Source organism: Nicotiana tabacum, chromosome 16 (genome assembly GCF_000715075.1).
Source record: "Nicotiana tabacum cultivar K326 chromosome 16, ASM71507v2, whole genome shotgun sequence".
Lineage (NCBI taxonomy): Eukaryota > Viridiplantae > Streptophyta > Magnoliopsida > Solanales > Solanaceae > Nicotiana > Nicotiana tabacum.
In genome coordinates, this window is record NC_134095.1 from 121,182,573 (window position 1) to 121,196,603 (window position 14,031).

The following is a 14,031-nucleotide window of genomic DNA, read 5'->3' on the forward strand; positions in this document are numbered from 1 at the left end:
CTTACTTGTTATCGACTGTTTGGTTGTTCAGATAATTACTTGGGATAAATGAATCATTTTGATAAAGGAGCCCATACGCAATAATCTCAAAATTAATTTTAGGAAAATTATGAACATCGTAGCTTTCTTTAGGCGCGATTAATAAATCATCGTGGCTATGGGTACGACTCTCGTGGCATAGTCACGATACATAATCCCCAATTTGGGTGTGCATTTCATTGACCCGACCACAACTTCGAATAATAATAATAAAATAAATATGTCATAAATCGCGGGTGCATTTAATGTGACGCAGTTTGCAATGTGTACCAAAACGACAAGTGTACAACATTGTGACTTGTTCCAAAAATAATTCCATAAATAAATAAAAGCGGTTATAAAGTTAAAAATGCACAATAGGTTTAAAACATGTAATAAATCAGATAATTATGCCAAATATTAATAGCTGAACGACCGTGCTAAAATCACGAAAATCGGGAGTACCTCACACCTTCTCCCTGGTTAACAGAATTTCTTACCTCGTCTTCTGTGTTCACAGACCAAAAATAGAGTCAATTTCCTCGATTTGGGATTTAAAATAAACCGATGACTTGGGACACCATAAAATTATCCCAAGTGGTGACTCTGAAATTAAATAAATAATCCCATTTCGATTTATGTCACTTTAATTGGAAAAACTCCCTATCCCTATCCCCTCGGGAAAAAGGAGGTGTGACACTGATCAACAGTTAGAGTAGCTCTGTCTTCTTCTGGTTCCTCATGATCACTTTTAATTTCCTTGAGGTTTTCATATTCATCTTCTCCCTCTAACACAGGAATTGCATACTTTGTCAGAGCTGAATTCAACTTTAGGCAGCCCAAGGACCAAGTCCTTAGTTGCCAACTTATTGAGTTGAGAGAGACTGACATGTCTCAGTCTTCTATGTCATAGTAGTGGATCATCTTCCACTACACTCAAGTATGTGTGCTCACTCTGGGGAAGTTACATAATCGATATCTTGTAGACATTGTTATGTCTCTTACCCCTTAGCACAATTTTATCAGTATCAAGCTTAGTGATAGTGCAAATTTTGGAATTGAATTTTACCTCATTTCCTTTGTCACACATTTGAGAGATGCTAACAAGATTGTGTTTAAGACCTACCACATTATAAACATCTTCTATAGCATGAGAGAGTGACTTGCCAATATTACCAATACCTTTTATCTGGCTTTTTTTCCCATTACCAAATGACACACTCCCTCCTTGGGAGACTTTTAGTGAGAAAAAGTTTTTCTTTTCTCCAGTCATATGTCTTGAGCATCCACTGTCTAGATAGCAGTCCTGATTGTTTCCTCTCACCTTAGCCTGCACCAAAATTCACAAGTTAGTTTTGGGAACCCAGACAAGCTTGGGTTCCTTTTTATTTGAAAAGGGATGAATCAGATCCCTTCTTGACCAGAAGGGGAGAGGATTAGAAGCTATTTTCTTGTTAACCTTAATCCACTTAGTATCGACAGGAGGATTAACCTTTGGCTCCTCTTCCTTCTTCACATTTTTAGCAATACCAAAGGTGTTCCTAAACTGAGCATGAATTAAGGCAGGGCATATGTTTCTAAAGTGTCCTACTCTTCCACAATAAGTGCACATTTTATTAATAGAAATTTCTACATACTTTGGGTCAAACTTAGGGACATGTTTTCTATAGCCAATTCCAGATTTGTTAGTGCTACAGTTTTCATTCAACCAATTCAAGGCATCAGAAGATCTATGCCATTTGCTTAGTCTAGAGAGTTCATAATTAACCTTTTCTAGGTTCTCATGCATGACTTTATTTCTACATTCAGCTTTACAGAAAATATCATTAGCAATTTTTAATTCCTTTTCAAGCTTATCATGCAGATCACTCATTTGACTTTGCCATATATATATATTCTCAGAAGTTAATTCAAGAACCTGGTTCTTAAGGTCTTTGGCCTATTTCTCTAAACTGGCTTTGTCGGATTCAAGCTCTTTGATGTCGAGTTTGACACATTCAAGCTTATCATGCAGATCACTCATTTGACTTTGCCATATATATATATTCTCAGAAGTTAATTCAAGAACCTGGTTCTTAAGGTCTTTGGCCTATTTCTCTAAACTGGCTTTGTCGGATTCAAGCTCTTTGATGTCGAGTTTGACACAAGAAAGATTGCTGATTAGCAAATCATTTTCATTACTCATTTTATCCATTTCATTCATTAATGTTACAATTATGGACATCAATTGCTTTTTGGACATAGCATGAATATTTTCTTTCACGTCAGATATACTTACCTGGTTTGTTTCATCTTTAGTTTTTTAATCACTCATGTCCATCATTCCTATCATTTCTTCCTCTATTTTTGATTCTTCAATCGCCACCAGAGCCACTTCGATGTTTTCATTTCCAAAGTTAGTTTCCAATGTCCTCCATATATCATGAGCAGAGATGCAAGAGGACACTCTGAAGAGGGTATTTCTAGACAAACTTCTGTAGAGCAAGTCCTTTGCTTTGGCATTTTTATGAACTAGCTGACGATCTCCCTCATCGTATTCCTATTCTCTTTCGTTTCACTTGTTACATTCACCATCCAATTTGGTTGAGAGAATCGGTCCATGACTGACAATTACCCATAGATCAAAGTCAGTAGCCTGAAGAAATGTTTCTATACGTAGCTACCATTCATCATAGTGGAGTTCATCAAACAAAGGAGGTCTTTCAATGTCCATCCCAAGTTGTACTAAGGGTGCTGTCTTCACAGCTTGATGTTCATCGATCACAGCATAGAGACTAATAGACTCATCCTCTTTTTGTTCTTCTTGATCATTCTCACTGTCCTCATACGCTGCCAAGAATGCTTGCTTCATAGCTTTAGTAAATTCTTTACTTAGGATTTTTCCTTTGTTGGAACTGCTCTCTCTCATTTTCTCCCGTTTCTTTTTTTCAACTTGTTTTTTCCTCCACTCGATTTCCCACATTTGGCAGACCTTTACCATGTCATCTAGCTTGCCACACTTGTAGCACCCATCATAGTTATATTTTTCAATCTTCTTGTGCTTACTACTGGTCACTCTTTTGGATGCACTTTTGGAATTCTTCATGAACTTCTTGAACTTGGTAAACATTGCTAGATTAGGATCATCATAGTCAGATTCATCATCCTCGGATGCCTTAAAGACCAAGGCCTTATCTTTCTTTGGATCTTCTTTACGTAGTTCCATCTTTATCATTTCATGAGTTTCTAAGTTCCAACCAACTCATCAAGTGAGTTTTAATCCAGTTCTTTGCCTTCCTGGATTGCAGTTACTTTTGATTCCCATGAAGCTGAAAGGATGCTTAGGACTTTGCTAACCAACTCTTCATAGGTAAACACCTTTCCAAGTGATTTCAGTTCATTGGTTATTAAGTGAACCTAGTCATCATATCCTGGATGCGCTCAGACTCCTTCATAGAGAAAAGCTCATGGTTTCTCATGAGTAGTTCAACTCTTGATCTCTTAACTTGGTTTGTTCCTTCATGAGCGGTTTGGAGTGCATCCCAAATCTTCTTCACATTAGAGCACATAGAAATTTTATTGTACTCATCAGGATCAAGTCCACATATAAGGATTTTCTTAGCGTTTTCATTCTTCTCCATCATTCTGAAATCTGCTGCCACAAATTTAGAGGGGTCCTTAGGAACTGTTTCACTTTGTGCCACAAATTTAGAGGGGTCCTTAGGAACTGTTTCACTTTGTGCATTTTGTTTAGTAGGAATTAAAGGACCTTGGTTTACTATGGTCCATATTTCACAGTCTTCAATAGTTAAGAAATCTCTCATTCTTGCTTTCCACCAACTGTAATATTTTCCATTGAACAGGGGTGGTCTGGTAGGTGATTGTCCTTAATTAATTCTCGGTGGAGCACTCATATTTCTTCCAAGATCACTCTAGTTGTTAGCCGAGTAAATGAGAGAACCTGCTCTGATACCAATTATTAGTTTGAGTACCCGTATGAATTATTAAAGAACTTGGTTCTTTACCGCGTTCCTTAAGCAAAAAATAAACATGCAATAAAATGAACATAGTGATTTTTACGTGAAAAATCACCCGACTCAAAAGGTGTAAAAACCACGACCTACCAAGTAGGATTTTCAGCTCCAACTCCGCTAAACAATGAGCCAAAATGTATCAATTACAGTACTATAATTAAATACTTTTTAGTACTCCTACTACTCCTATTTAATTCATAAGTAACTCAAACTTGTTAAACTAACCACTCACTCCAATTCACTAATTGTTTATAACACTTGATTACAACTCAATTTCCTAAAATACATTTACTAGACTAACTCGGGAAGAGTACAAGATAAGTACTCAATACAAGTGAACTAGTTTATGACCTTGTTGTTGATATGTGAAAGGATAGTTCAGATGCCCAAACTCAATCTTATTTAAATACGACTTGAGATCTTCCAGGAGTCCTATTCATATTCAACTTCCTCTTTGATAGGACTCCTAATGTTCCAAGGATTCTACAAGCTTTGGGACTTTTGTCTCTGACAGATTATCCACATCTTCTTGAGCAACGACATTTATCACTTACATCAGCCATCTTCCACCAAACTCGAACCTGGTAACTTTGAGATAAAGTTACTGTCTTATACAAACGTACAAGTATCAATCATGAGGAGTTGATCTTTTAACCTAAGAAGTTGGTTCTTCACAACATTTAAGCAACTACATTGAAGACATGGTTCTTTGAGTAGTTAGCCACATTTTGTTAATCATCAAAACTTCAGCACTCAACACTATGTTACATTAATGAAGAAGTATAATACGAGATGTTGGTCTTGAATATAAAATTAAAATTAACATAGTTGCAAAAAGTAATAATGAGATACAGAGGAGTTACATTACCATAACTAAGAGGCAGTATTGTAAATTTATGTTGTAAAAATTTCAATCTAGTGAATACCCTAATTTTAGGGCCATTGTTTTAATGTTTAGACAATTCGGCAACATAGTTTGCCTAAATGTTTAGGCATTCATCTTTTTGACATTAGTTCTCAGTTCCTAAAATGTTAGATACTTATATTAAATTTTGTTATTTCAGGAGCCTGTTAATGATGGAGATAATATAATCAAATTCTGTGATGAGACTGGCTTACTAGAAGCTTTGGATGAAACTATCAACAGTATAAGAAAAAATCACCTTAAAGTGCTCACAAAGTACACTCACCCAATGATAGTTGCTTTTGTAAGTCTATGGGGTATTATGGTATATCATTATTTAGAATGTGGCATATTTCTAATTGTTGTACAAAGGTACTATATTTTGAATCCTTCCCTATTAGATACATATAAAAAAAGGAATTCTTCCCTATTAGACACTTATTAAAAAAAGGAATTCTTGCTCAATAGATTTGTCAGGTTATCAAACCAAGCATTGTTGGGGGTTCTGGAAATGAAGCATTGCTTGCACAATGGGCCCATCAGCAGGGAAAGGTGAAGAAGTTTCCTGCAATCCAATATGATGAACCTAGCTTTGAAAAAAAATAATAATAATAAGTTTGTCAATGGGGTAGTGATTGCTTCAAACTCCACACTACTAAAAAGTAGGAAGAGCGGGTCACAATAGCTTTTACCCGATATGAGGGTCGGGATCGATTTCCACGGGGAGCTAGGAATGGAGTCGAGTATCTATCTAGACTAGAAATGTGTATTTGTTCCAAATGTCACTTACATACATTTTTGGGTTTTTAGATTATAAACTGCTATTACCAACTATTAATTGAAACTAGATTATGCGACGGGATAATTGTTAAGTTGTATCTTATGGGAAGAAGGGCACTAGGGTCGTGACATTACCTAGGTGGCTAATTGACGGGTAGAAGTTACTAAAGTTCGATTGACATAATTGGGGCTTATGCTATAACCGTTGCACAATTTTACCCACTCTTACACCTCTCGGTAGAGAGAGTGATTTTGCCCAATTGACTCTCGAGAGACCAAACGAGTAGGCAAATTAGCTCAAGCAACTAATGTTCAAGTGGGGTAATTACTCTCTCGAGGTTTAACCCTTTAATTGGGACTATCAATTCTCTTGAGTCCATCCCAACTCCTTGTTGGGTCAATTTTGGAGACTTGAGCTTTCTTTCTCAAGAAGATCCAAGTCAACTTAGCACAAACCAGTGTTTGCAACCACCAATTCATAAATTAAACCATAAATTAACCCAAATAACATACACCCATAGTCAATCTAACAATAGATGGCAACACCCATCAATTACCCACACTAGGGTTGAGCCACAACCCTAGCTAATGGGTTTCGCTACTCATACTTGAAGAAGAAAATAGATAAATAGATGAAGGGCAAGGTATATTAATTAAATGCTAAATGAAAATACAAGAATCTATCGTTAAATTGAAGCTAAGATGCCAAAAAATGGCTACAGGTGATGTTCCCATGAGCGTAGCTATGTTCTGGATATATCTGATAACCTAAAAATGATAAATTGTTCTATTTATACTAGGCTGGAAAAACTTGACAAAAATACCCCTGCGGGGTTAGTGCGGGCCACGTAAAATGGACCGCGGCCGTGCTAGGCTCTTGGACTTTAATTTTGGGTTCTCTGACTTGGGCTTCGCGGATCGTGTAAAATGGATCGCGACCGCAGATGCAGCCGTCGCGGTCCGCACAACAATGACTGTGGACCCCGTTAGCATTTTCCATCTCTATGAATATCTCTTCCGTGGACCGCACAAGAAGGCAGTGCGGTCGCAGAACCTTCACCGCGGACCACGTACTGTGGATTGCGGCCGCGCTGCTTGAGGCCTGGTTTTTGTCATCTCTCTGAATACCTCTTCCTCGCACCGCACAAAAAGGCAGTGCGACCGCGAAACTTTCACCGCGAGCCGCGCAGTGTGGACTGCGGCCGCGTTGCTTGTAGCCTGATCTTGCCATCTCTCTGAATCGCCTAGTGCAGCCGCATTCCATTTTGTGCGGTCCGCACTAGGCTTGTTTGCCCCTCAGTTTACTTTGTTTTTGATACTTGAGTAGGTTTCACTCCGTTTGAGCCAATATTTGATATTTCGTCACTTTGTTGATCAAATCTGCAATCAAGCACAACTTATGAGCCTTTTGGGACTATTTTGTAATGATTTATAATCAAATCATAAGCAAGAGGGAGCATAAAACTCGTTAAAATCTCTACTTATCAACTCCCCAAACTTAAGCCTTTGCTTGTCCTCAAGCAAACAAAATAAAACCCACCCACCCCCTAAAGGAAAATCCAAGTATTTACAACTCTCCTAAAATAACCTCAACAAGCATCAATTGGGACTAACAACTGCCCTCAATATGAATGAATCATTAACAACATTTAAACTTTGAAAAACTATGGATCAAGTGTGACACAAGAGCATCAAGAGTTGACTCATTATGTCAAAGAACTCTTTCCATTTACTTTGGCCATTGTGGAACTCAAACTCACACATCCTAAACTCTCCCTAAGCAAACCTCACCTTTTAGAGTATTAGCACACAAACCGAGGTTAATGGGAATTTACTAATCTCTCTCAAGGAAAAGTCACAAGTCCAGCTCTAAGTACCATATGCTTGCCCCTCATGTAAGTATCCACTAATGTAAGCATCTTTCAACTCAAGATCATATAGGGCTTTTGAGGAGTCAATGTGAAGGCTTTTGGTTCAGGGTCGGAAAGGTTTGGTCTAAATGGGTTCCATTTCCCCGTAAGCACTTCTTTTGATTCATTTGGCACAATTCTCTTGACTCTCTGAGTATCTCAATTCTTTTTAAGGGGTTAGATAGACGTAATGTCACTCTTTTTATTGCACTTCAAAGTGTTTCTCCCTTTTCAACTTTTTCCACACCTTTTTCTCTTTTGTTTTTTTCTTGAATCCCTTTTTATTCTTTTCACCTTGGGCTTTCTTTTTGTCTTTTTCTTTTGTTTTCTTTTCTTTTTCATTGCCTTCCTTTTCTTCGATTTAGTACCTTTTACCACTTGTTCCTTCTCTCGTCTCTCCCCCCAAACTTAGACTTTTGCCATTGCTCAAGGGAAGATCGAGTGCCAAAAGAGGGTATATTTTGGAATGGATATAAGCTGATAATATTGGTTCTTGAAAGAAAAAGGTTTAAGGCTCAAAAGGGTTAACTAGGGAGTATATCATTGGTGGGATATGGAATTGTTCAACTATCATTTGGATCAAGGAGAGCCTATAATCACTTCTAAAGCCAAATTTCACTTAAGATTTCACCTCAACAGACATTCAGGGCAAGTTCTAGACCATTGGCTCGAAATTTGGACTCACAATTCAATTTCTCACCACACAAGCTCAAGGATTGTTAAAGACATAGAGTTGGGGACCCATAACAACCTTAGACACGATTTGAGCACACAATGGTCCCAAAAGACCACATGATGATTGTTTCGTCAATACAAGAGTCTCAAGGTCATGACTTTCACCATCCTAAACACAACGACTTGTCTTTGACCATGGGATCAAAGGCAACTGTGTTAGGCCCAAGTGAAGCTTTGCTTGAGGAAACCTTAATTACAAGCTACCAAAAATAGAAACAAAAATGGACTCAAACCCTTAAGAAGGTTGTCACGCCATCCATCATCGGGAAGAGCCACCCGGTTCACACAATACTCCACCTTTGGAAAGAACCGTGGCATTAAGAAAACCAAAGGCTTATCGAAAGTGCCAAAAACAAAACAAAAAGCTACGAGCCTATCTAAGGAACTAATTTTTTTTTTTATGAAAATAGAAAATAGAATGAATGTGTACAATAGGGGATTTGAATATACAACGGGGATGAATATATACAATAATATAACTTTATATACAGACCAAATGAAAGATAAAAAGTGCGATAAAAGTAACTAAACATAAAATTATATACAGACCAAAGATAAAAATCAAAAAGACATAAAGTGTAATAATATATACAGTCATCCAAAAATGTAGCGCGCACCTCCTCAAATAAAAGCTGGCATTGTCCCCAATGCCGACTAAACAAATAAGCACCAAAAAGTATAAGGAAAGGATATGGGAACTCCCTAAGCTGTGTCCGTCTGCATGGGATCATCAGTGGTCCCTGGGTCCTCTGTATGCGCAGGAACCTCAGACTGGTTCCTGGTCTTCTACTGCTCAGCTGCTGGGACTGGGGCCTGGACCTGGATGGGCTGAATATCAGGAACATCCTGTGGCTCATTGGAGGGAGCCTCCGGTGGGTCCGCTAATTGGATGATCGCCTCATCTGCACTAGGGAGCTTCCTCTTCTTCTTTGGAAGCCTCTGTGGCTCTACTGCTGGTACTGTTGTTGGAGCTGGATCCTCAAATAGCAAGTTTAAAGGTAGCTGGTCTGCCTTCAGTTTGTCCATATCCGCTCTAAGCTCCTTCATTGACTCCTTGGAAGCCCGTGTTTTGCGCAACTTCTTGTGCACCCTGGTAAGCTTCTTCAGGGTCTTACCATGTGAATCTACTTCCTTAGCCAAGGCACCCTGAGTACTGATGTTCTTTTCCTGGTTCTCCAGGATCATCTTCAATATATCCTCAATGGCCTATAGAAGCTGTGCTGGCTGCGGTGCCGACTGAGCCGCAATGGTAGAAGTCAAGGTGGACAACTTGGATGATGCAACTGACATCTAGTTGTTCAAGCTATGAAGTGTTTGGCTCAGCTGGTGGGCAATGATAGGATGGGCCCCAGGAAGATGGAATCCCCGGGCCAGCTAAAGTAGAGGGACCAGCAGTAGTGGAAGGTTCGGAAGGCATGTCAGCAACTGTGGAAGCAGGCTCAGTGGAGGGCGCTACCGCAACCGGCTCTTCAGACTAGCCGGTTGGGGCAGAAGCAGGCGGCTTGTAATTTTTTTCCTTGGGGTTGTCTGACCCCTTCAGACTGTACCATGAAAACGGAGCCACGGGTTTGACCTTGATGTCAAAAGGTCTATTCTCCACCTCCTGGTCCCTAGAATACATAGTGAGGGTGCTGGGAAAAGGGTAGTTCTGATCATGCTCAAACCCCACTGCATAAATGACGCGGGACATCACATTGCTCACTTGATAAGGTATACCGCCATAATAGATGCAACAAGAACAGCCCGGGCAAGCGGAATAGTCTGATCATGGGTAGTGGGGTCGAGCCGACTGCACACAAAAGTCAACCACCCCCTAGCCTCAAAGTTAAAAGTCCTCCGAAGTATTTTGACCCCTGCTTGCAACCACTCTGGAACCGTACCCGGGACTGCCAGGTATGAGGCTAACTATAGACGAACCTCCTCGCCCATTGCCAATGTTTCATTGTAAAGGGACTCATCTTCTTCGTTGAACCCCAGGTATTCATTTAGTGCCTTCCCGGTAAATACCATATTTTTGTTTCGCACTTTGGTCACTTTAGTGCCCTTCAGGATGTGGGCCACATTACTATAAAACTCCTTGACCATGTGCTCATTCGCTTTCACACAATTATCTTTGAAGTGCTCCCAACCCACTCGAGCTTGAAACTGTCTATGTACATTGGGGTGTAGGGGTAGAAGGTCTCTGTCAATGAAGCTCCTCTCAAGAATAAACTTTCGTGCCGACCACCATTCCCTAAACTTGTGGAACGCCACCTGACTGACGAATCTATCTTCCCAGACAGCGGGATTTCTAGTCCGGACAACACCCCTAGATATTGACGATGTGGGAGAGGTAGAGTATTCATCCCCACTACCTGCTGCTGAGCCCTCAGACGACCCGGAAGAAATGTTGATTGAAGCTCGAGCATCGAGGGACGAGTGATGAGTGTCTCTATGTATGGCGTTCTTCGGATACGGGATGCATATCGGGACTGAATCTGAAGAGATCTCCCGGAGGGCTCGTACTTACTCCCCGAGTTGTCAATGGCTCTGTCAGCCGCTTTGATTGCTTTCCTCATGTCCTTTATGTTTTTTCTAGCCTGGGGAGTGAGTTTTACCATTCTTTGCTTCCCTCCCCAGGAGGAATTACCTCGGCCAGATTGTTTCAAGCCTTTGCCTCTTTGTTTGACCATTTCCTGCAAGCATAAACGTCTAGCTTTGTTAGTATCAACACAGATAGTGAAAGAGATGTGGAAAATGAATTTGCAGAACAGAAGCCACAAGCTGCAGAACATGTTGCAGAAACAGTGCACCGCGGCCCGCACAAAAAGGAGTGCGGCCGCACTGGGGGCACCGCGGACCGCATAAAGGCGACCGCGGTCCGCACTGAGGTAAGGTCTATAACACTACCTCTCTGAATCCAACCACCGCGGCCCGCACAAGGTAGCACCGCGGATGCAGTGGGCCAGCGTGGACCACACAAAATGCAATGCAGGCACGCTGGGCAAGAGCTCAATTCCTGAAAAATCCTCACAGCGGTCCACACAAAATGGCATCGCAGACCGCATAAAAACAACCGCGGTCCGTGGTGGGTGCTTGGTCAAGGCACTGAGTTAGGGTTCTTGTCTTGCATTTTTGTTCAAATTTTCACCTAACTTTGTCCCTACTCAATTTACCCAATTAATAATACTCCTCAAGCACACAAAACTTAACAGTTAAACTAAACTAACATCAAATTTGAAGAATTACGGGGGAAAGAAGCCTACACAGTTAATAAAAAATGACATAAAATGAAATTAACTAATTAAAATAACAAGAAGTGGTTGAATTGTTACCAGATATTGAGAAGAAGTGAAGAAACACAATGCAAACAAGCTAGTATAAACAAGAGGGAAAATGAATGGTGATTTTTAAGTTTCAGAGAATTAATTTTTCGAAAAGGGTAATCGGTGACCTTAGAGGTCTATTTATAGAAATGTACGTGGGACCCAGCCTTACCTACCAGTGCGGCCGCACAAAATGGACCGTAGACCATGCTGGATTTGTTCAGAAGAACCTTGAGAAGGCAACCTCCGCGGTCCGCACTAAATGGAATGCGGCCGCGGTGGCAAGCATCAGGGAGCACCTCACTTGTCCTTCACCAGTGCGGACCGCACAAAGTGCAGTGCGGCCACACTGGCAACTTCAGAGACTGTTCAATTTTTCCCAAACTGTTTGGTATTGTATCAACACAGTCCCTGCAACATCTCACAACCAATTAGCTCAAAAATCAATCATACACTACAAAGAAAATGAAAGGAAACAAGAAGAAAAAGACATGGGTTGCCTCCCAAGAAGCGCTTGATTTAACGTCGCAGCACGACGTATGTTACCATCATATCACTTTAGATGAAGAAGTGCCACCACGTGGCTGTCATCAAATTTTCCAAGATAATGCTTGACCCGGTGCCCATTAACTCTGAAAACTTCACCATTTTTGTTCCTTAGATCAAGAGCACCAAATGGGGTCACAAACACAACTTCAAATGGCCCACTCCACTTTGACTTGAGCTTACCCAGAAACAGACGTAATCGGGAATTGAACAAGAGAACCATATCTCCAACCTTAAACTCCTTACCCCGAGCATATTTGTCGTGAAGGTACTTCATTTTGTCCTTATACAAGGATGAACTTGAGTAGGCATGGAATCTAAACTCATCGAGCTCATTGAGTTGTTCAACATGAAGATTTTCCGCAACATCCCATTCCAAATTCAACTTCCTCAAAGCCCACATGGCCTTGTGCTCTAACTCAACCGGAAAATGACAAGCTTTTCCAAACACCAACCGATATGGAGACATACTAATCGAAGTTTTCTAAGCTGTCCGATAAGCCCATAGAGTGTCATCCAACTTTTTTGACCAATCGGTCCTATTAGCATTGACAATTTTTGACAAGATGCTCTTAATTTATCTGTTGGAGACCTCCACTTGACCACTAGCTTGAGGATGATAGGGGGTAGAAACCTTATAATGACACCGTACTTGGAAAGCAACGTGTTGAAAGCCTTGTTGCAAAAGTGAGACCCCCATCACTATTAATTGCACGAGGAGTGCCAAACCTTGTGAAGATGCTCTTTTTAAGAAACACAACAACACTCCGGGCTTCATTATTAGGCAAAGCCACGGCTTCAACCCATTTTGAAACATAATCAACCGCCACGAGAATGTAAGTATTCCCACAAGAGCTAATAAATGGACCCATGAAATCGATGCCCCAAACATCAAAGATATCCACTTCAAGAATCGTATTGAGAGGCATGTCATCCCTTTTTGAAATTCCACCCGCTCTTTGGCACTCATCACATCTCTTCACCAAATCGCCCGCATCTTTGAATAAGGTGGGCCAATAGAATCCACAACTAAGAACTTTTGAGGCGGTCCTCACCCCACCATGATGGCCACCATAGGATGAAGAATGGCAAGCCTCTAAGATACTCAATTGTTCTTCCTCCGGGACACATCTACGAATCACACCATCCGTGCAAATCTTGAACAAGTATGGCTCATCCCAATAGAAATCCAAACTATCCCGCTTGAGCTTCTTCCTTTGGTTAGAAGAGAGCTCATAAGGGATTATTCCAGTCACAAGGTAATTGGCAACATCGGCAAACCATGACATATCCTTCATTGACACCGCAAGGAGTTGTTCATCGGGAAATGAATCATTGATCTTAAGATCGTCACAAGGCCTCCCCTCCTCTTCCAAATGGGACAAGTTGTCCGCCACTTGATTCTCACTACCCTTCTGGTCAACAATTATTAGATCAAACTCTTGAAGAAGTAACACCCATCTCATCAATCTCACCTTGGAGTCTTTCTTGGTCATCAAATACCTAAGGTCGGCATGGTCGGTGTGCACTATAACTTTGGCCCCCATAAGGTAAGGTCGAAACTTTTCCATAGCAAACACAATAGCCAACAACTCTTTCTCGGTGACTGTATAGTTCCTTTGAGCATTATTCATGGTCTTGCTTGCGTAGTACACTGGATGAAATATCTTGTTGATTCTTTGGCCCAAAACAGCCCCAACCACAACATCACTAGAATCACACATGAGCTCGAAGGGCAAGCTCCAATTTGGTGCGTTAATGATGGGGGTAGAAGTCAACTTGAGCTTGAGAAGCTCGAATGCTTGCATACAACTATCGTC

The 14,031-nt window shown here is 40.7% G+C and overlaps 3 protein-coding genes across 7 annotated transcripts in view; 1 reads left to right on the forward strand and 2 right to left on the reverse strand.

Moving 5' to 3' along the window:
* The window catches only part of LOC107811691 (protein PHYLLO, chloroplastic), a 42,958-nt gene that overhangs the window by 871 nt on the left and 28,056 nt on the right, over positions 1–14,031 (forward strand). For 4 of the 5 annotated variants that reach the window (XM_075233311.1, XM_075233310.1, XM_075233309.1 and 1 more), the window contains exons 2-3: positions 5,096–5,307; positions 5,404–5,487. In XM_075233311.1, coding sequence (XP_075089412.1) covers positions 5,248–5,307; positions 5,404–5,487 — 144 coding nt within the window. In that variant the 5' untranslated portion in view covers positions 5,096–5,247. The remainder of the gene's footprint in view (positions 1–5,095; positions 5,308–5,403; positions 5,488–14,031) is intronic. The other variant, XM_075233312.1, reaches the window with a different exon arrangement.
* LOC142170387 (uncharacterized) lies at positions 983–1,891 on the reverse strand. The gene is made up of 2 exons (XM_075232287.1): positions 1,478–1,891; positions 983–1,348 (listed from the first exon to the last, which is right to left on the reverse strand). The coding sequence occupies exons 1-2, from the start codon at positions 1,889–1,891 to the stop codon at positions 983–985; spliced, it is 780 nt and encodes a 259-aa protein (XP_075088388.1).
* Positions 3,405–3,821, reverse strand: LOC142170388 (uncharacterized). The gene has a single exon (XM_075232288.1). It carries the CDS (start codon positions 3,819–3,821, stop codon positions 3,405–3,407), a length of 417 nt encoding a protein of 138 aa, XP_075088389.1.